General features: G+C 43.9%; 3 protein-coding genes across 4 annotated transcripts in view; 2 read left to right on the plus strand and 1 right to left on the minus strand.

The window, feature by feature from the left end:
* Positions 1-1,224: 1,224 nt before the first annotated feature.
* Positions 1,225-7,125, plus strand: LOC108092015 (ras-like GTP-binding protein RhoL). Of its 2 annotated transcripts, none has more exons than XM_017191451.2 (4): positions 1,225-1,439; positions 5,736-6,017; positions 6,404-6,574; positions 6,635-7,125. In XM_017191451.2, the coding sequence occupies exons 2-4, from the start codon at positions 5,772-5,774 to the stop codon at positions 6,785-6,787; spliced, it is 570 nt and encodes a 189-aa protein (XP_017046940.1). In that variant the 5' UTR covers positions 1,225-1,439; positions 5,736-5,771; the 3' UTR covers positions 6,788-7,125. The 2 variants fall into 2 exon arrangements, with proteins under 2 accessions (XP_017046940.1, XP_017046941.1); XM_017191452.2 differs by having other exon boundaries at positions 1,225-1,410.
* A 194-nt stretch (positions 7,126-7,319) lies between these two features.
* Positions 7,320-9,211, plus strand: LOC108092014 (syntaxin-18). The gene is made up of 2 exons (XM_017191450.2): positions 7,320-8,409; positions 8,888-9,211. The coding sequence occupies exons 1-2, from the start codon at positions 7,405-7,407 to the stop codon at positions 9,074-9,076; spliced, it is 1,194 nt and encodes a 397-aa protein (XP_017046939.1). The 5' UTR covers positions 7,320-7,404; the 3' UTR covers positions 9,077-9,211.
* LOC108092013 (protein split ends) overlaps positions 9,130-20,041 on the minus strand; it is a 33,679-nt gene continuing 22,767 nt past the window's right edge. The window contains 6 exon segments of the mRNA XM_043209087.1: positions 9,130-10,113; positions 10,728-10,868; positions 11,922-12,378; positions 12,380-12,657; positions 12,840-12,905; positions 12,975-17,001. Of these exon segments, the coding sequence (XP_043065022.1) occupies positions 9,854-10,113; positions 10,728-10,868; positions 11,922-12,378; positions 12,380-12,657; positions 12,840-12,905; positions 12,975-17,001 (5,229 nt within the window). The 3' untranslated portion in view covers positions 9,130-9,853.

Below are 20,041 nucleotides of genomic sequence, written 5' to 3' on the forward strand. Positions count from 1 at the left end.
GAGCCTTCCAGAAGTTCCTCCCGATTTCTTTATTTTTTTTTTTTTTTTTTGTAGGAGCACACATGTTGCTCATGTGCCGACATAAGTAGCTATCCCTAATTGGCACTACTGCATGCTCATACTCATATTTATTAATAATTTTCGTGCGCTTCTCTTTGCTCTGACCGCCCGACTTTTTGAGGTCGAAGCCTTTGTCACTTGACCTTTATTCCTTGTAGGGGAGCGACATGCCCAGTGCAGTGGTAATTCTAATTAATGTAATGCTCCATCAACGTGTCGCTTAATTGAACTCATTTACAGCTGAGCCACATTCTCGCAGTGAACGCTACATTTTTGGTCATACCCGTAAGGCGGTTTTGGTCTAATTACCCCTACATCGGGCAAACATAAAGCCTGAGTTTGGCGGCACGCACTGGAGAATGTCGTTGATTAATTGCTGCTGGCACATATTCGAGCTGCAGGGCGGACATGAAGATTACAAAAGCTGATTTGGAGCACATAATCGCAGCGTTACAGTATTTCTTCAGATATTTGCATTTCTCAGAATTAAGAGGCGCAAATCAACTTTATAACTTTATCGTAGTCGGCACTTACATACTTACATAGGATTGTTTTACCGGCAAGTAGCATACGTTTAGTATAGATTATATTTAAAATATATCAGAACAAACACCTATCCCGTAGAATTAATTCTCATTTTCTAAACATTTCAGGAATTTTTTGCCATTCAAATGTAGTAGAACAAGTCTGTTCATGACTAATTTAAATTTCCCCACCCCAATAAAATTGTCTTAGTATATATAAATGTTTAGATCAATGAATCTAGTTTAGAATTTTGAGTTCATAGTTTTAACTCATAACATTTACATTTACATTCATTACATTAAATTAGTAAATAGTCTTGAACTAAATATTGTTTTTACATTATACATGGCTGTTTTTTAAAGCAAGTTAAGTAAACTATTTATATTGCAGCTCTTATTACTTTTTAACTAGTTACAGACCCACCCACAATGCTTAAGCAGTGTCCCGTTATCAGGCCAGGCCAACTGATAAGGCCAGAAAAAGACGAAGAGCTAGGGGCAAAGAGATCCCTCTCTTTGGCTGCTCTTCGGGCATCCGTAAGATACTCGAACGAAATTCAACAAGAAGTTGAATAAGTATGTGGCAGTTTCGTCGGTGCCGTCAGTCCGTTATCAATACCTACAGCACTTTTTCAACCACGGTCTCCACTTTAGTTGTTTGACGACATCACGAGCGATCGGTTGAGGTTGTTCGTTCGTTTATCCGGTTTAACTATATACTGCCGCCGCCGCCGTTGTTCGATTAATCTCCTCCACACTGCGATCCAGTCGCACGTCATCGCCAGACGTGTTGTTCGATTGATTATTGCAAATAATACGGATAAAAGTACGGGTACAAACACCTCGTATCTATAAGTACGTGCCTGTGCCAAGTTAATACTAAGTTTAGAGCCCGAACGTAGCCATAGAATGGGATTAACACCCAGTGACCTTGTGCTGGTGTGGGTGCTCTGTCCGCCCGAGTGATTATAATAACAATATTTATCTTTAGTGTAAACACTGTTAGCATAGATCAGTGGAAGAGTAAACTTCGTGATCTTTCCTTTATCACCTGAGTCACTTTGTATGGCGCTCACGTCACCGCCCCCCGCCCCGCGTCCCTCCTCACAAAACCCCCCTCTGCTAACCATTCTCCGATATAGGTGGCTATATAGCTCTGGAATGCCAAACAGCTTACGATACTAACTCTCTCGCTCTTGGCTTTTTTGAGCTCTCCCATTTTGATGGGGGGATCTCTCGATCGGATCGACTCGCTTCTCGACTGGGCATAACCACCTAAATGGAACTGTTACCTTTTTAAGTTGCCAAACAATTATATGGTTAGACAGCCATTTAAAGGCCATCACAGGAAGCCGAGTACGTGAATTGTGAGTCCCATCCCACCAATCCGCCTCCCAATCCGCATCGGCCATAGTGTCACTTATCGATTCATTTCGACCTATGCCACAATAAACACTTCGCATTAACCTCAATTAATTTGACTAATTGGCCGCGCGTGCCCCTGCAATCTGCTCGGCTCCATTTGATTCTGGATTCTCTTCAGTTTATTTCATTTTTGTGTTTTTTTTTTTTTTTTGGCTTTTGACCAGGTAACGCTTGGTTTTTCGCCATGGTTTCACTTATCGCCGTTGCTCTTTCAAGTCCAATTCCCTATGTACACCGCATTCACCGACATCTATCTTATCTAATCAGTTTATTAAATACGAAAACTCATGCGGGAAACCATAAAACTACACTCACATACACGATTCCTATATTTTTCGCAACAAGAAGCAGAGCTGAATTCAGTTTTTATGCACCGATGTACACGTTGAATGGCCTTCTATATAGAAGTGTGACTATATAGCCGACTGAGGAAACCAATTTGATCTGGTTTGGGGTGTGAAGATTAGTTTTATTGGGAACCAGTTTAAGAAGTTCACTATAAAGAAGTATATAACAGTGCAGGAACTGCTGTTTTCTAAAGAAAGTTTGCCGAAGTAATCTTAATACTATAAAAGTATTATCGCCCACACCGAGGAAATGTCGCTGACGTCTTTTCGCATTATCCTCTTATTACGTTACAATACTCTTTAAAAAATTCTTTTGAGTCGTCACAGTCTAGAGGAATTCCTGCAATGGTTTCACAATAAAGCCCGATGATCCATACTTATGGGAATGTTCCCGTGCGTAATTTTCTTATTGACTAACCGACAATCAGTCTTTGTGTAACTTTACTATTTATATATTGTATTATATATGAGGACAAAACTGAGCGTTCATGTATTGAGTGATGCACCCACTTGTCGAAGAAGATTCTGATAAGACGGCTGAACTGAAGTAACCCAACTGAATTGCATATAAATCTCATTTATAGTGCAGAAGTGTCGCTTATAAGTCGAATAAAAGCTTCATCTTGGGAAATCATTGGTACAGAATGCCTCGGAAAGAGAGAGTGTGAAATGTGGCAAGTCTTCTGAGAATGTCGAGCTCGTAACTTGATATGAAAAGTTTACAAGAGGCCAAACCCGCAAGAACGACGACAGCCGATAACAAAGAGCCGGAGTGAAATGTTCACGGACTGCAGTTTGTGTGCACTTAATATTTCAAGGGAGTGTATTGAAAACGGAGCAATTATGTTTAAGTAATTTATTATGTGTATTAATTTCAAACCGAGCTTGATACAATTTCAGTTGATAATGGGTTTCCGCTGCCTTTGAACTGATATAGAACTGAATAAATTATGATGCACTCTATAGGGTGAAATGGGGGTATTGGCATTCACTTGGCTTTCTTGGAAACATTTTTTTTCGCTTGTTCCCACACCTGTTTTTAATCCACAAGTTTACATAATGAAATTTCCACTCATTCACGAGTTTTTTCCTCGGTATTGCTTAATCAGCTGCTTGTATAAATAGAAAAAATTCGGTAGCATTGGGACTTAATTATTTGCACTTTTCATGTAGTCACTAAAACAGCACCCGAAGCTGTTTGTTTATAATAATTTAAAATGCGTCCAAAGAGGCCAAAACAAAAGTGTTGTGTTTATTTAGTTTCGTTGTTGCTCTCTGGCCAAGTTTGTGTTTTTTTCTAATTTTGGCGGTGGTGGCTACCTAATCGCCGATTGTTCACTTTGGTTTGTTTACTAATTTGGCCAAAAAAAACCCGTTTCTATTTGCGGATTTTGTTGCTTTTTGAAGGCAAAAACTCATCCGATTCGAATTTGATAACGTCATTCTAACGAAATTGGAAAATAATTCGTTCAAAAGCTTGTTCATTGGCTTCAATTTCCATTGATCAAGTGTATTATAAATAAAACACCAATTTTTAGTGGTTGTTCTTCCGGAAATGTTTGCAAAAAAGATTTCTTCTTTATAACTTATGCAGAATCAGAAAAAACGAATATAAAACACAGAGTAAATATCACTTAACCCCGAGTGAAGACCCCTTGCATCAATGATTAGACTAATTGCGTTGGCCCAAGCATCAAAGTGCTCCCAGTCAAAGTTCAACATCTGTAGATCGCGTGCCAATAAAGCGTTTTATGTTTATTACTCACGCATGCTCCATTTTAAAAACCTACAAATTCTTTGTCAAGTTTGCATATGGGACATTAAATATTTGGATGTGAACATATTGGTTTGGTTTTCAAATCTATTGTTAAACTAATAAAAGTATAGAATATTATAGTTTGACTATCTCAAAATTGTCATCAATCTTTTGCACACTGATAAGTCTGGGTCATAAAAATTAATTGTCAATTTTTTACAATGACATTGTAAAGATTACACGCCACTAAAAATTAGTGAGGGTACCGATATTAATATTTAAAAATAACTATTTTAAATCTAAGCTATTGAGTGCTAGTATTTTGGTATAACTTATATTTTCCCAATCAAATTTTAATTCACGTTTTGTGGATTTACATCTTCAGCAGTGGTTTTGTGGTCAAAAGTTTATAAAGTCAAACCCCTCCAACGGTAAAATGCTAAGGAATGTCACAACGAAACCGGTTTATACTTTTAAGTTTTGATTCCCTTGATTTGAATAATTTGAGATGCAGTTTGCTGAGCTTAAGATGAAATTTAGTGTGGGTTGGATCGAAGCATTTCCATGTCGATGAGTCATCGACGAAAGTGTGGTCTAGCTCTTCTAATAACCGCTACCACAACTCAGATTCGCAATTAAGTGCGTCAAGTATCAACAAGTGTCCGTGGATGAGTCATACCTCAAACAGTGATTAATTCCAGGAATTCGTATGAGTTTTCTGCTTAAGCGGATACCCCGAGAATCTCCAGTGACTAAAATGAATACCTAACGGCATCACTCGAACGTAAATCGGGCAAAAGTCTTTTGATTTTGAATTTCGTGCTGTTTTTGGAGGCTGGGTAGGGAAATCTAGTTTATGTTTTGGGTCAACTGGAAACCGACGAAACCAGTTTTAATTAAAAAGAAAAATTTATGAAACGAATGCGGTTTTGTTGCTCTGTTTTTTTGTAGCCGGACAGATGGTGAAAGTCTATTAGTTTTAGCCGGGCCTTTATTTAATTGTTATGTAAGCGCGAACAGCCATTAAGGCACATTTATTTTCATTGGAGATTTCGCAGAATCAATTGTCCAGTCTACAGTTGGCCCCTCGTAAAAGCTCAAATTGCCTCGGCTTTTGTTGTTGAGTGGCCTTTTTTCATTTCAGTTGTCGATTAGATTAAAAAGTTTTGAAGTTCAAGTGTGATATGGGTGTACCATCAATTGAAATAATTCAGGAACCCCTAAACCAAATGGTTATGCATTTCGTAAATGTTTTGTCTATACTTTAGCAATGTTTATTAATGTGTTAATGGATTACTGTGAATTTGATTTCGCGCTTAATTTGTTGGAAATACTTCTTGATTTCCTCAGCAATTGCGATCTTGCCACATATTTGCATATTTGCTGGATCGAGAGGCTTGCCTGGTACAATGTACTGATTTTTGCTTTATTCTGCAAATATTCAAATAAAGTAAGCTGGGGCAGGGTCCGGAGATTTCCGGTTGCCACAGCCGCAGGATGAATGTGTGGGTGCGCCAAGATAAACACAGGGCACCAACATATGCCGCCAAATGGCGCAATCTCGGGGAGCTGAACTGTCAAGCCAGCAGCCAAAGTGACGCCTCTATTTTGCCCTTCTTGCAGTTCCCAAACAAAGAGATACCAACAAACTAATCGGGAATGACGGCGAACATGGCGAAGAGTCCGCGCCCGCTGAAAATAACCATCGTGGGCGATGGCATGGTGGGCAAAACCTGCATGCTGATAACCTACACACAAAACGAATTTCCCGAGGAGTACGTACCCACCGTGTTCGACAACCACGCCTGCAACATAGTCGTCGACGATCGGGACTACAATCTGACTCTCTGGGACACCGCCGGGCAGGAGGATTACGAAAGACTGCGGCCGTTGAGCTATCCCAATGTGAGTACGATAAACCCGATACCAATCTACTTGTTACACTTTTGGGAAATGATATATGTACGTTCATTGTAGCTTCATAATTCAAACTAAAAAATGTGTTTTATTTATAAACTCAATGGCTTTTATCAGTGGTGTTTTTTATTTTTAAGAATTTTTTCCTTAGTAATTTATTGTTTTTATAAGCTTTTATCAAATGGTTTTTTATACAAATTTTTATTTCGGAAGATTGTTCTCTTGTGTATTGAGAGTTATCAGACAGTTTTTATTTTAAGAAACAAGTGTTTCATGGCTCAGTTTTCAAGTTACCAGAATGATTTTTTTGTGTATTACTGTTATGCTTTTGAATCGTATCCGAAACTAATCAATTTAATTCCCTTTTCCCGCAGACAAACTGTTTCCTCTTGTGCTACTCGATCAACAGCCGCACCTCGTTTGAAAATATAAAGAGCAAGTGGTGGCCCGAGATCCGTCACTTTTCCAATCACGTGCCCGTTGTGTTGGTGGGCACCAAACTGGATCTACGCATCCCCAACTCCGAGAAGTTCGTAACCACACAGGTTTGTTAATGTTTGAATTACTTTTGATTAGTGGTAGTAACACTTTGGTTTATTTTGCAGGAGGGAAAGCGACTGCGCAAGGAAATCCACGCCGCGAATCTGGTCGAGTGTTCGGCCAAGAAAAAGCAGAACCTGCAGCAGGTCTTCGAGGAAGCGATACGCGCCGTAGACAGGAAACCAAAGACGCCCAAGCAATCGTGCACATTACTGTGAACTAAGTGTATGCCTACTGTTTAATATTGTTATTATGCGTAATGTATTATGTAACTAATTCGTCGGAATACTTGTGCTTTGTTTTCGCAAAAAAAAAAAAACTGTGTAGAAAATGTAACATTAAGTTCTTATCATTAAGTGCCACTTGTATGAGAAACATTTATTATACATGCAACCAAAGGGCATTCATTGTAAAAAGATAAATCAAAGGCCAATACAAAATGAAAATAATATATCCACATACATATATAATAATAAGGAATTGAATTTAAATCCATATGGCAGTAAAGCCCGCCCATGTATATTGTACATTTTCAATAAAACCCTAGTCATTAAAATTGATTGTTTATTTTGCTACTTTTTGAAAAGTCGTTTAAATTTGTCGCTTGCCAACACTGAATTTCTCACCGATAACATGTTGTTTACCTTCCTATAATTATGGTTATAATTGCGATTACACTATACCAAGAGATGGAACGGGCTCGGCAAGAAAAGTATCGATATTTATGGCAACAGCGATGGTGCCGAGTAAACATCGTCTTGTGTTCCATCTCTAGCTGGACCGATGATGTGGATTTAAAAGTTAAATAGTTTAAACTTAGTGCTAGCAAATAACAATGGACATCACCCAGAGCTTCAAGGCCAGTGTAATGACAGTGCGCCTCCAGCGGAAGGCCGAGCTGGCCGGCAAAGCGAAATCCACAGCCGCTGGAGCAGCGTCCACAAAAGCACCAAGTGGTCCGAAGGATGACTTTGCCAAGCAGGCCAAGGAGGTGTGCAACAAGATCACCACCCTGCGCAACGTCCTTATAGAGAACCGGACCGCGTACATGCGCATCGGGCAGCACCTGAAGAGCGCCGCCCACATGACCGACTCCCAGCGAGATCTGATCGATCGCGAGTCGGAGAAGTTCGTCACCTTCTACACACAGCACCTGGCCAAGATGCGCAGCGACTGGAAGAGCGCCAAGCGGAAGCCACAGGAGCGCCAGCACATTGATGCCGTGCTCGACCTGCTGGTCAGCTATCTGCACAGCGTCGAGCAGATCTACTTGGACCAAAAGAAGTACCGAGTGCAGCACGAGCTAGAGACATACAGACTGCTAAAGCTGGCGGCGGACAAGAAAAAGATTCCAGTGCGTCCGGCGGGCAGCAACAGTGGCAAGCTGGGCAGGCGTCAGGTCAGCACCGACGATAGCAAAACCACGGAGGCTTCTCCTTCGGTAAATGGTCTCGCCGATGAATCCGCAGACAACGACTGGAACAACGACGGCTGGGGCGAATGGGATGAGGAAGAGGAGGAAGGCGATGTGGACGACCACGATGGCCAGGAGGAGAAGGACGCCTCCCAAACTAGCCAACACAAACCACGAACGCGCAAGCGAAGCAAACCCAATAGGGGCGCTCTTAATGACTCATCCTCCAAGGTGGCTCTGGACGAGGAGCTCCAGAAGCAGCAGGAGGCCGACGACGATGACCCACTCAGTGCCGAAGATGTACAGCTGTTCGAGGCGGAGAACGTGCACATCTACAACTTCCTGCAGGGCATCTCTGAGGAGGTGGAACAGATTGAGAAGAACGTTGTAGACATTGCCCAGCTGCAAAATATTTTCACGGAAAAGGTGAGATAGTTTCACCATAACAACTAAATTTACTTAATGCTAACAATGCTCAATCAGGCCAAAGTAAACTCAGAGCATACTTTTCCATATTGTCCAGATTATTCATCTTACGTCCGTGTCCTCTGTAAACCACTTTTAAACAGCTGTTTTAATTAATTCCACGAGAGTAGTCATCTCGCTGATCCCTTCAAGGATAGCGACACATATGGACGGCCGCTTGTTAGCATTCAAGCATTAAGATCAGAGCTCTCCATTTTGTCCGGATTACATTTTAATTATGAGGCTGTCCATATGGTTAGCCGCAAAGCAATCTTCAAACAAAAATTTTAATTAATTCTACGCCAGCAATCTCTGGCTGATCCCCTCAAGGAAAGCGAGCGAAGCATATGGACGGCCTTTAATTAGCATTCAAGCAATTAGTTGCACTTAGTTCCCCGGTTTTAAGCACCTCTAATCCCGACTAATTCCCTCCTTTTAGGTCGCCATGCAACAGCATAATATCGAAAGGATTGTGAGTGCCGTCGTGGGCACCACGGAAAACGTTAAGGATGCCAACGAGCAAATCCGCCAGGCCACTCAGCGCAATGCCGGACTTCGAGTGTGGTCGCTCTTCTTCCTGCTGGTCATGTCGTTCTCATTGCTTTTCCTGGACTGGTATTACGATTAAGTGTCAACCCCAAAATTTATGTACAACACTCGAGAAATCAAAAGGCAAACATGTTTGTTATCGTTGGATTGCATGAAGAGCATAATTTGTTTATTACATAATTTATAAATAAAAGGAAATATTTGTATAGGCTAATCAACTGCCTGGTTTCGTTCCAATAAAACGACGTGCAACAAAATGGAACTAAAATCGATTTGAGCTGACTTTCACATCTCATCTGTATGTTTAAATATATGTATATTTATTTATACCAAAATGTTTATAGCTAAAGGATTTAGTTCCGTTGGTACATTGTTTTAATCCTAGGTTCTTAGTTGCTAACGAACCGTTCTGTTCGCTTTTTAATTAAACGCTCATCAAGGAAATATGTCTAACTGGGAACGGAAATCAGCATTGTGTATGTCTATGGTTAAAGCTAACCTTTGCTCAGTTGTTTTGTTTTGAATTGGTTTCATTGCATGAATGTCTAGATTCTAGCTAGCTTACAATCTAATTATGTGTAGCCTTAAGATTGGTTTGTTTCAGAGGGAGTGTATCCTTGGCCTAGTCGCTAGGTGTATTTTAAGTGCAATATTCGATTGCATTCAATGCAGTCTGCTGGTTCTTGTCGATTACAATTAGTTTGTTGGTTGGCTCCGATGAGAAGAATGGAAGCTATTCGCCAGCGAAAGTGGCGATAGTGTAGGAAGGCGCCGTTGTTATTTGGCTAGGTTGCTGGTGATCATCGCTTATAACTAAAGTGTTGTATACTAGGTAATAGTATTTCGGCCCCGTGGGTTATGGCGTTGTGGCGATGGTTTCCAAAGCCAGGCTGTTGCCAGCACAGCTCTCCACCGAGTTGGGGTATTCATCTGGGCTGTTGTACACGTGTCCGCCGCTGCTCATCGGCGTCAAAGGCGTCTCTTCGATGGGCGTGGGTGGATTCTCCAGCTTATCGCTGCTGGGTATGTTATTGTTGTTACTGTGGTTGCTGGGTGACTTCGAGGCTGATTCCTCGTTGAGAAACACGCCCAGTGGCAAATGGGAGTTGACATGAGCTAAAGAAAATGCAGAAAGAATTTTATTAGTTCGTGGTACATTCTCTGCGAAACGTTCATACAACAGCATAAGGTGTATCTTATGAAAGGCCATGCACAAACAGCAGGCAACGACATTCCATCACAATATTTAATCTAGTTTAACTAGATCAACAAGAACGCAACCTACAATTTTATTTAAATTTGGATAGTGCCGCCAACTTTGTGAACCTTTTTTTCGTAGATTAGTAAACAATATTAATTGATATTAAAACAAGAAAAAGACGAAATCATGACCAACTTCAAAATATTTATTATTATTTCAAATAGGTGAATTTCAGGTTTAGAACATTTCTGATTAGGAAGCGGTTGAGTGTTAATTGAAATGAATGAGGCTTGCTGAGTTAAAATGTTCGGTGACAATATTTCATAGTCAATTATGTGGTTAAGCCCTAACGACACCGAAGAAGCGTATGGGAAATTGATGCTGGCCTTTTTCGGCACATCAATAATTTCTCTTTTTAATAAAAACAAAAAAAAAGATTTTATTTTGATTAATGACATTGGACTAATTGTGTTAATTTCAATAATCGAATTAACAATGTTGGCAACACCATTTTTGGACGAGACTTTACCCCGAAAAGTCGTGAAATGCATATAGGAGCTTGAGCAAAACTTGCATTTGTAAAACATCTCGCTGTGGGTGCGTCGATGTTTGCGCAATTCTTTCAGATACTCGAATGTCCGATCGCACCCGTCACACTGGTAACCGAGCTCTGGAAAAAGACAACTTGGTTTTGTTTTTGTTTTTGGCCTTTGTATCTGCATAATCGAATTTGAAGTAGGATTCACGTTGTGAATTTGAAGGGAGCCAAAGCCAACAACACACAGATAGCGAGAAACACGCATTCGCAAGCGAATAAGTTAGGCTAAAGATTTCACTACTGGCGGAGAGAGCAACAAGTAACATTGATTGAGATTAAGATTTGTTTTTTTTTTTTTTTTTTTTTTGGTGGGGGGTCGAAAGTGCGTTGCGAAACACGAGGAAAACTTGCGGTGTCAGCGAAAGGAATTCCATGGAATTAGATCGAGGTAAAGCAAAAAGTAAAGCGAGTTATTGACAGCCCATAAATGTTTATTCAATGGAAATCTCTGATTTCGATTTTCCCACGTGTTACGAAACGCACTTCTACTTCTACTGTGAACTGAATACAAATAAGTGTTTAGGTCATCGGATTAATAACAAGGGGCAACTAATTGTCAGTAATTAGAAGCGCTCACCTAGGGCAATTATCAGAGTTCATTTCTTGGGGGCAATTATTGTTATATATAATATACACGTTTGCAAGTCGACTTTGAGTGCGGGAATGCAACTACCAAGCGATTTGGGGTCTCTATTGTTTACGTCCAGTGACAAGTTAGTAACGATTAGTGTTAACTTACGGCTAAAGGCTGTTAGCTAGTAGATAAATATTTTCGAGCAAGCTGTGTTAATTCATGCCAAGCAATGGGAGTAGCCGAATACCACCGATCGATATTGGGCTCCCCCAGAAACGCAAGCGAATCGGTCATGGTTGTCATACCTTTGGAACATATAACCACCACGGTTGAATAAACTGCCGACAACAACGACAATACAATGTTAACAATTGATGGGGGATTAGTAAGAGGCTTATAACTGAAGCTACGACAGAAGGCTAAGACTAAATGAATGGGCATTAGTACGGTAAGTTGAACTCTAGGCAACCCAATGAAACCCTTTAGTATGTGGAGGTAGGCGGGTGCTCCGCCACGGTTTTTGTGTGCCTTCCCCCCCTCCGGAAACTTACCGCCATGGAATTTAATGTGCGTCTTGAGGGCGCTTTCCGTTCCAAACTGCTTGCCGCACTCGTCGCAGGTGTGCGGCTTGGAGAGCAGGTGCACCGTGATCTTGTGCAGGGTGAGCTGCGAGGGTCGCGGGAAGCGGACGCGACAAATGTTGCACTCGTACGGCCGGCCCTCCACGTCGTGCGACTCCATGTGCCGGTGCAGAGCCGTTCGCATGCGATAGCCACGCTTGCAGATGCTGCACACGAACGGCATCGTCGTCTGGGCTCCGTGGGCCAGCTGATGGTGCTTCTTCAGCGCAATCTCGTTGGTGAACCGCTCCTCGCAGTACAGACACTGGTGGCTCGTCGCGGCCGCCGTGGGTGGTGCGGGCGATGGCGGCGGCGCCGGCGAAGCGGGCGTAGCTGGTGAGGCTGGCGGAGCATGATCCACCGTCGAAGATGACGGCGACGAGGAGGGGGGACGGCGAGGCCACCGGGGTGGCCAAATGCAGCGGACCCTGCGGCCCAACGATCACGCCACGTTTGCGGTACTGTCGCAACGTGGTCGTGGAATCTGGCTCGGATTGTTCCGGCGACGGCATTGTTATGTGCTGGCTGGAGAACATCGCGGGCTGCGGCGACGGGGCGGAGACAATTGTCGACGGCGGTGTGAGCACCGTTGGCGGTGGTGCCGCCTGCAGCGGCGGTGTCTGCAGCTCTTCGAATTGCCCGGTGGCGTGGCTGTGACCGGATGTGCCTGCAAATGGAAAGACAAAACGTTTCAGATCGGAACCAATTTACAGCGTATAAAACGCTCGGCTGCTCTTTTCTACCCGACGGTTTTTCTTTTTTTTTTTTTTTTTCTTTTAAGTAGTCATGGTAATTTAATTTAAGGGGCAACCGAATGTGATTGTGGTACTACACCCCCTTCAAACTTACAATCTTCGCAATCCGGACAGCAGAGGATCTTTCGTGGCGTCGTTGGTCCGGCTTGGATTTCCATGGCTAAAGTTAGGATGGTTTTATAGGTTAATAATTGATTGTTATGGTGAAAGTACAGAGAGAAAAACTCACTTGATGGATGCGGTGATTGTGGCGGTTGCTGTTGTTGTGGTTGCGCTTGCATCACATGTTGCTGCTGTTCCTGTTGTTGCTGCTGCTGCTGCATTTGTTGCTGCTGCTGCTGCATTTGTTGCTGCTGCTGCTGCACTGCCGCTTGTTGCTGCTGCTGAGCTTGTAGCTGGTGCTGCTGCTGCACCTTTTGCTGCTGCAGTGGCTGCAACTGATGCTGCTGCTGCTGCAACCGCGGCCTGTACTGCCTGGGTCGCTGCTTCCGTTCGCTGGTGATCTGCAGCTGCACCTCCTCCACGCGGACACCTCCCGCAGCGGCCTTCCCCTCGCAAGGCAACGGCATGTGGTAGCGTTGGATGTGCATGTCGAGCGCCTTCTGGGCTGGGAACACCTGGGTGCACTGGCCGCACTGGTACTGCTGCACCACGTGGTGGCTAAGGATGTGCTGCGAGCGCTTGCTCCTGCTGGCGAAGGCCAGCGGACAGTGCGGACAGTTGAAGGGCGCCACCGCCGGATGGAGTTCGATGATGTGACGGCTGTACTCGAAGCTGCTCGAGAAGCGCGGTCCGTTGTGGCAGAAGCGGCACTTGAGCGTCAGCGCCCGACCCTTGGGCGTGGTGGCGGGAATCGGGGTCACCTTGGTCGATATCGATGTGGCTCCCGGCATTCCCAATACTGGATGGCTTTGTACAAGACGATGTTGTTGCTGCTGTTGCTGCTGTTGTTGCTGCTGCTGTTGTTGCTGCTGCTGCTGCTGATACTGTTGCCGCTGGTACTGCTGGCGAACCTGTTGGCGCTGCAGATGATGTAGGTCGTTGCTGATCGGAGCACCGTAAATGTGTAACGGTGCCTGCCGCGGATTGCTGGCCGAGGCCATCGGCTGACGCATCTCTGGCTGCTGGATTAGAATCATAATCGGTTGCTGCTGCGCCTGCTGATGCTGCTGCTGGGCCTGCTGGATCTTCTGCTGCTGTTGCTGCTGCTGGATCTTCTGCTGCTGCTGGTGGCTCACCTGCTCCAGCATGTAGCTCTCGTTGCCGGCTGGCTGCAGCATGTACGTCTCGGTGCTCTGCTGCGGATACAGATCGCCGGCACTGATGTAGTAAGTGGTGGTAGTGGGAGTCCCACTCTCGTTGGGCGCACTCTTAATGGCCTCCAGACCGCCCACCGATGACCACTGCAGTTGCTGCTGCTGCTGATGCTGTTGCGTATGCTGCCGCTGCCACTGTCGCGTTTCCGAACCAGTTGGCAGCGAAATAAGTTGCATTTTGTTGGAGGAGGAGGATTGCTGAACCGTTTTCTGGACAATGTGTTGCTGGTAGATTTGCTCGTAGGTAACCGTTGTCGTTGTTCCCTGCGTCTGGACATGTGGAACGATCTGCGACTGGAGTTGCATCTGTGGATGAGACTGGCCTTGGGGCAGAATCTGTATGGTGTGCTCTTGGTTTTGGTTCTGAATCTGCGGCTGTATTTGATGTGGAATTTGCAATTGCAGCTGATTCTGCTCATGCGATTGTACTTCGGGTTGACTTTGTGGAATTTCGACGGTGAGAATTTCGTGTTGCATGGCGTTCTCCACTTCGGGTTCCATTTGAATTTCGATTTGCGGCTGGACTTGCGGCGAAGATATGGGAGTTTGAGCACACGAATCAGTGGGCGAATGTTCCCCATTTTGCGTTTGAATCTCACACTCTTCTTGAGTGATTTCCTGGTTCTCCCCTTGGTTAACAGCGCTCTGTTCCTCCTGCGAATGGTTAGTCTGTTGGGGCTGCAAATCCCTCAAGAATTGGGTAAGTTCTAGGTGCAAGGTCTGTCCCGCTTCCGTGGTGGTCTCGATGTTCTCAAAGCAGGGTATGTCGTTCTGGAATCCAATCATCTCGCTGCTAAAGTTGCTGTTATCGAAGGGATCGTCGGATGCATTGGGCTTGGCCTCCGGTTCGGCCACTGGACTCTGCTCGAACGGATTGGGTGGCGAGGTGACGGAGTTCTCCTGTTCGGTCATGGGAGCATAATCGGCGGGCGTGAGGAACTCATCAATGTGGGCACAAGTCGGCGTGTACATGTGCTGGTCCTGCATCTCGTTGAGGATGCCATTGAGGGTCGTCTCCACATCGTTCATCTCCACCTCCAGCTTCTGCTTGGCCTCCAGATCGTTGAGGGCCAGCGGCAGTTCCGAGGGCGTTGGCGATGGCGCCGGAGTGGTGGCCTTCAGTGTCTCAATGCCATTGGCACAGTGTTTGGTGAACTCGGCCATAAAGTCCATGGGCGTGGGTCCACTCCTCGCCATCTGCACCTCATCCGTATCCGTTTCCCCGCCACTTGTTGTACTCCCCTCATCTTCGAATTTTGGATTCCCCGTTGGGGGTGCTTCAATTTGGTTGGTTCGGAGTGCCACAGCAGAATTGAAGCTATCTGCTGTAGCACTCTGGCAAAAATTTTCATCGTTCTCATTGTTGTTAACATCATCGGACTGCAAGGGGAGCAGAGCCTTCGGCAACTCCTCACTTTCTGGATCGACGCAAAGGCGACGCTGCAGATCCTCGTTGAGCACCTCCAGTGGAATGCTCACAATGATCTCCGGCTGGTCATCCAATTCCAGCCGATCCACAACTTGCTCTTGCTCAACAGGTACTTGATTTTCTGCGGTTTCAAGTGGCTTCACAGGTTCCAGCTGACCCACATTCTCCAGCAGCTCAACCGATTCCGGTTGTGGTTTAATGGTTTCTGTGGAGGAGGTCAGTTCACCGGACTGTAAGAGATCGGATACAGATTCAATTCCATTCGAAACAGACTCGATAGTAGCGGCAATTTCCTGTGCAATTGTTGTTTCTATCTCACGGATTGCTGCCAGCTTCTCCTGTAACTTTTTGGCGGATAATGGGTCCTCATTTGGATCTGGTTTTTGCAGTTCTTCCACGCCTGCTATATGTTCATCACCTGTCAAACCATTCAAGGTGACTTCCATCTGTTCAGAGGGTTTCATCTCATAGTTTGAGTTAACCGCATCACATTCGCTTTGGACCCCGTTCAAGAAGGCGGCTGCCTTTGGCACATCTGAAGTGCTATCGATTGCCTCATCACAAGATGCGGCACTGGTTGTTTCAACCCTTCGTTCCGGCGGAAAGATATCATTTTGATCAGACTTTTTGTTCTCTTCGGTGAGTGGTGGCTCACCACCTGTCACCTTCGCCTTCCTGCCCAGCGATCGCCTCTGTCTCTTGGCCGGGATGTAAATCGGCGCATTCCTCGGACGGCGACCCCTTCGCGGAATGAAAACATTCACGGGCGATGGGGATTTCTTTGCACTACATTTCGATTGTGGAGACTTGGAGGTAGCGGAAGTTGACGAGGGATTGCTGTCGCTCGCGAAGCCACAGCATGGACCCACGGACAGGTCGCTCATGTGCTCACTACTGGTGGTGCTGCTGCTGCTTGTGCTGGCCCGCTTGCCACTTGGCAAGGAGAGGACCGGGGAGCAGCTGGCGGACCACGTCTCGGACAGCTGCTTCCGGGCGGCCTTCGTGCGCCAGGGCATGCTGCTCGAATCGATGGAGGCGGGACGCTCCATTTCACAGCCAATGGAGAAGGTGCGAAGTTTGCGCAGACGGAGCTGTGGATGGCTATCTTTCGACTTTGGCGGCGACAGAACCTCCGACTCCGATTCCGTTCGCAATTGTTTCACTGGCACTCCGACTGTTGCTCCTGCTGTTGCTTCACTACCTCCGTCCGATTCTGAAACCATGCGACGTTTGCGCTCCGTGTGTGATTGTAGTTGTGACTTTGACTGCGAGTGCGACTCCTGCAAGGGATCCTTCTTGGTGGCTGCCTCCTGCCTGCTATCGGAACGCTCCTTATGCACTTTTTGCTGACGCCTGGCTTGTCTGGCCGCCTGACGGTCGGATATCTCCTGGGCAAAGTCCTGCAGGCGGTGCTGCATCCGTACACATTTCCGCCGGAACTTGGCCACCATCAAAAACTGGGCCATGCACTGCCGGCAGATTTCTTGCGGCAGTCCATCGTCGCGATTTATCTGCAAGCGAAAGAGAGCAAAAAACGAAAAAAAAAAAATTAATATTCGATTCGTGAAATAAATCATTGACGGCATTTAAATTGTCGTTTTGTTGGGTGTTGCATGATTTGTAGCCTTCAGCTTTCACTGAAAAAACTGCATTGCATATATGAACTGAGATTTTAGTGGTCTATACCGAAATATGAACCGTATAGTATGGGCAATAAAAAATGAATTGAAAAAATTAATGAACTCGAAAAAAACAACCGCCTAGTCTTTCCTTTCATTTAAACAATGCCGTAAAAGCCAACGAACCCTTTCAGTAAATTGAATCTAGACCAAGGCATTCATTTGCTGATAGTGAGTAACAACTTTTAAGGCCAAACATACTTCTACTTTCAACGTACACACACGCTTTGCTTAAAGAAACTATCCTCTATTTATAGAAATATTAATAGTCCATGGGGACATTAACGTTTTTTATTTTAGCCAAAGCCAAGCATGCGCTGCATGCGAATCTGCTATTTAGTAGTTCCCCTTACATAATTATAGCTTAACAACGCAAGAGGTTATTGAGATAATAAAATTGTTAAGCCCAACTAGGCATTCAATAGCTGTCGGACCGATTTCCTGTCCATATACTCATGTGTATACAATACCTTTCCTTTCTTTCACTTTGTCGTTAGCGGCTGCTGACCAAATTATGAATTAATTAACTGACATTGAACGTTGAACGTTGAAAAGGCAAAGTCGAAAGGCGTTCGAACGCGTTTGAACGGGTGAGGTGATAGCCACCAGCCGGCCAAAGCCAGCAAATTTATTAATGATTTATGGGCAGCTGGTGGTCGGTCGTTAGCTCGAAATCCGAAATCCGAAATCTGCACAGGTGGCGAAGGCGGATCGGATCGAATCGAAACGGATCGGATCCGACTCGGATTTCGGATTTGGACTTGGATGCGGAGCATTCGAGTGGCAAAAATTCCACCACATAAGCACCTTCGTTTTCTGCGGCCATTTGGACCACATAATTTGCTTTTGTTTTCCAATTGAGTGGTTTCGGTTTGAAAAAAACCCAGGCGCCTTGCATACATATCTCCGCAGAAAAGAGCATTTTAATTAAAGTTTCCTAATCTCAAACTCGCTTTAATTTTTTTTTTTTTTTTTTTTTGTTATACATTATGCGGCCTCCCAGGTGATGAAATAGTATATCCTCCACACGAGACTGCAGCAATTTGAGTACATTTTGATGGTTAGTCGAAATTAATTGAAGTGCAAAAGTGGCAAAAACGAAAAATCAATTAACAAGTTCAAGATCTTTCGACAAAACCACAAAAAGAAAGCGAAAAAAACAGTTACTTAACGCAAAAGAAAAGGTTTGCAAAAAAAACCACAAGGAATGCTGAAATGCTGATACAATTTTGAACATACGCTACCAAGGAGGGTAGAAAAAAAAGACAATCTCAAAGAGAGCTAGCTGTACAAAAACAAGAAAAACAATAACAAAAAGACAGCTCACAACGTGATTTGTTTCGAGATATGTGCCGCTTAGCTTGGGAGGTTATGGTAATGGCAAGACAGTTCCGAAAATGACATAAAACCGTACAAGAGACCGGCCACAATTTATGCAGAGCTCGGCGAAAAAGAGTTCGGAACGATTTCGAATGCAGATGCCGCCGACAATGCATAACCGATGTGTGAGGAGCGGAGAACTGGCCAAAAGCCCAGTAAAAAGGAAACAAAAACCTCGAAAAAACACACACCAGTCTGGCTATCTGGGCAAAAAAAAAAAAATAAAAAAAAAAAAAAGTAGAGAAATATGAAAAAAGAACAGACAAACGCAACGGACCGCCATCAAGTGTAAATGACAATCCAAGTAAATGCCGTCCGGCTGGATCGGCGGGTCTACAATATATATATGTATATACATATATAGATATATACAAATATACATATGGATAAATGTGCATGTGTGACGAAGTGGACCGACGCATAAAATAGAGGCAAACGTGTTGAGTTCACTGAAATAAATAAATTGGTCGGATTTGTATCTTATAAAAAACAGCAATTGAAGTGGAAAGCTTTTCCCTGACTTCGAACCAATAAATAAATAAATAAACACACGCACCTGAATTCGCAACAGATGCTAACGATTCGGCAATAAGATTCGTACACAAGCATTACAATACGATTTATTATCGCCAATCGCACGAGGAGATAAAAATCAGATTTGTCAGACCTGAAAGAGTTCAATAAAAATCCAAAATGGTTGACAAAATACAAATAGCAATATAATACCCAAAATTTGTATGTGATTCACACCACATTTTTGGTCATCAAATTCTGGCAGATTTTTAACAATATCTTCGTGTTATTGATGGTTATCAGTAAAACATTTTAATTAGCACCGTTCAACACAGATGATGATGGACAGTATAAAAGGCTGACAGTAATATTTGGTACGCGCAGCTGGAGGAAAAAATATTCTCAGAATGCGTCGGCAGTTTTTTCCACAGTTGACTGTTTATACGCTATAAAACTGGACATGACACAAATAATAAAAATACAATATGGTTATTTAAATGTTCGTACATCTCTTAGATCAAATAAACGAGAAAGAGAAACGCAGCAACACGTATGTAATTGTGTGTGACTATAACAAGTACAAAATGTAAATTTCATGGGTGGAGCTCGGCTCGATAAATAACAATCAAAAGTAGCATCGCGCCGCCGCCGACGAGGCTCAAAAAAATATTTTCAGTGATTTGTAATGACTGTGGATAAAAAACACAAATAGCGGCGAGTGCACACACGGCAGAAATAATGTTTCGAAATTCGTAGTAAAAGAGTTTCAAGACACATGGACCTATAAGGCATGAAAGGCCTCTTTATATGCATTGTCAGCATTGATTGACGGTTAATTATTGTATGCCATAATCACTTTTTTAAACGCGACACACACAAATTGTTTTCTCTAGTCAAACAACAAACAAAAAGCAAGTGCTTTTTGCGACAACATGGCACAGCTTTTGTGGAATTCGATTTATTAGTTTGGAAACAAGTG

The sequence above is a fragment of the Drosophila ficusphila genome, unplaced genomic scaffold (genome assembly GCF_018152265.1).
Source record: "Drosophila ficusphila isolate 14025-0441.05 unplaced genomic scaffold, ASM1815226v1 contig_791, whole genome shotgun sequence".
NCBI lineage: Eukaryota > Metazoa > Arthropoda > Insecta > Diptera > Drosophilidae > Drosophila > Drosophila ficusphila.

Bases quoted from the DNA above. Each gene is read 5' to 3' on its own strand.
- LOC108092015 (XM_017191451.2), top strand. From the start codon at position 5,772: ATGACGGCGAACATGGCGAAGAGTCCGCGCCCGCTGAAAATAACCATC. The intron at 6,018-6,403 runs GTGAGTACGATA...CTTTTCCCGCAG, and splicing joins GGCCGTTGAGCTATCCCAAT to ACAAACTGTTTCCTCTTGTG. The intron at 6,575-6,634 runs GTTTGTTAATGT...TTTATTTTGCAG, and splicing joins AGAAGTTCGTAACCACACAG to GAGGGAAAGCGACTGCGCAA.
- LOC108092014 (XM_017191450.2), top strand. From the start codon at position 7,405: ATGGACATCACCCAGAGCTTCAAGGCCAGTGTAATGACAGTGCGCCTC. The intron at 8,410-8,887 runs GTGAGATAGTTT...CCCTCCTTTTAG, and splicing joins AAAATATTTTCACGGAAAAG to GTCGCCATGCAACAGCATAA.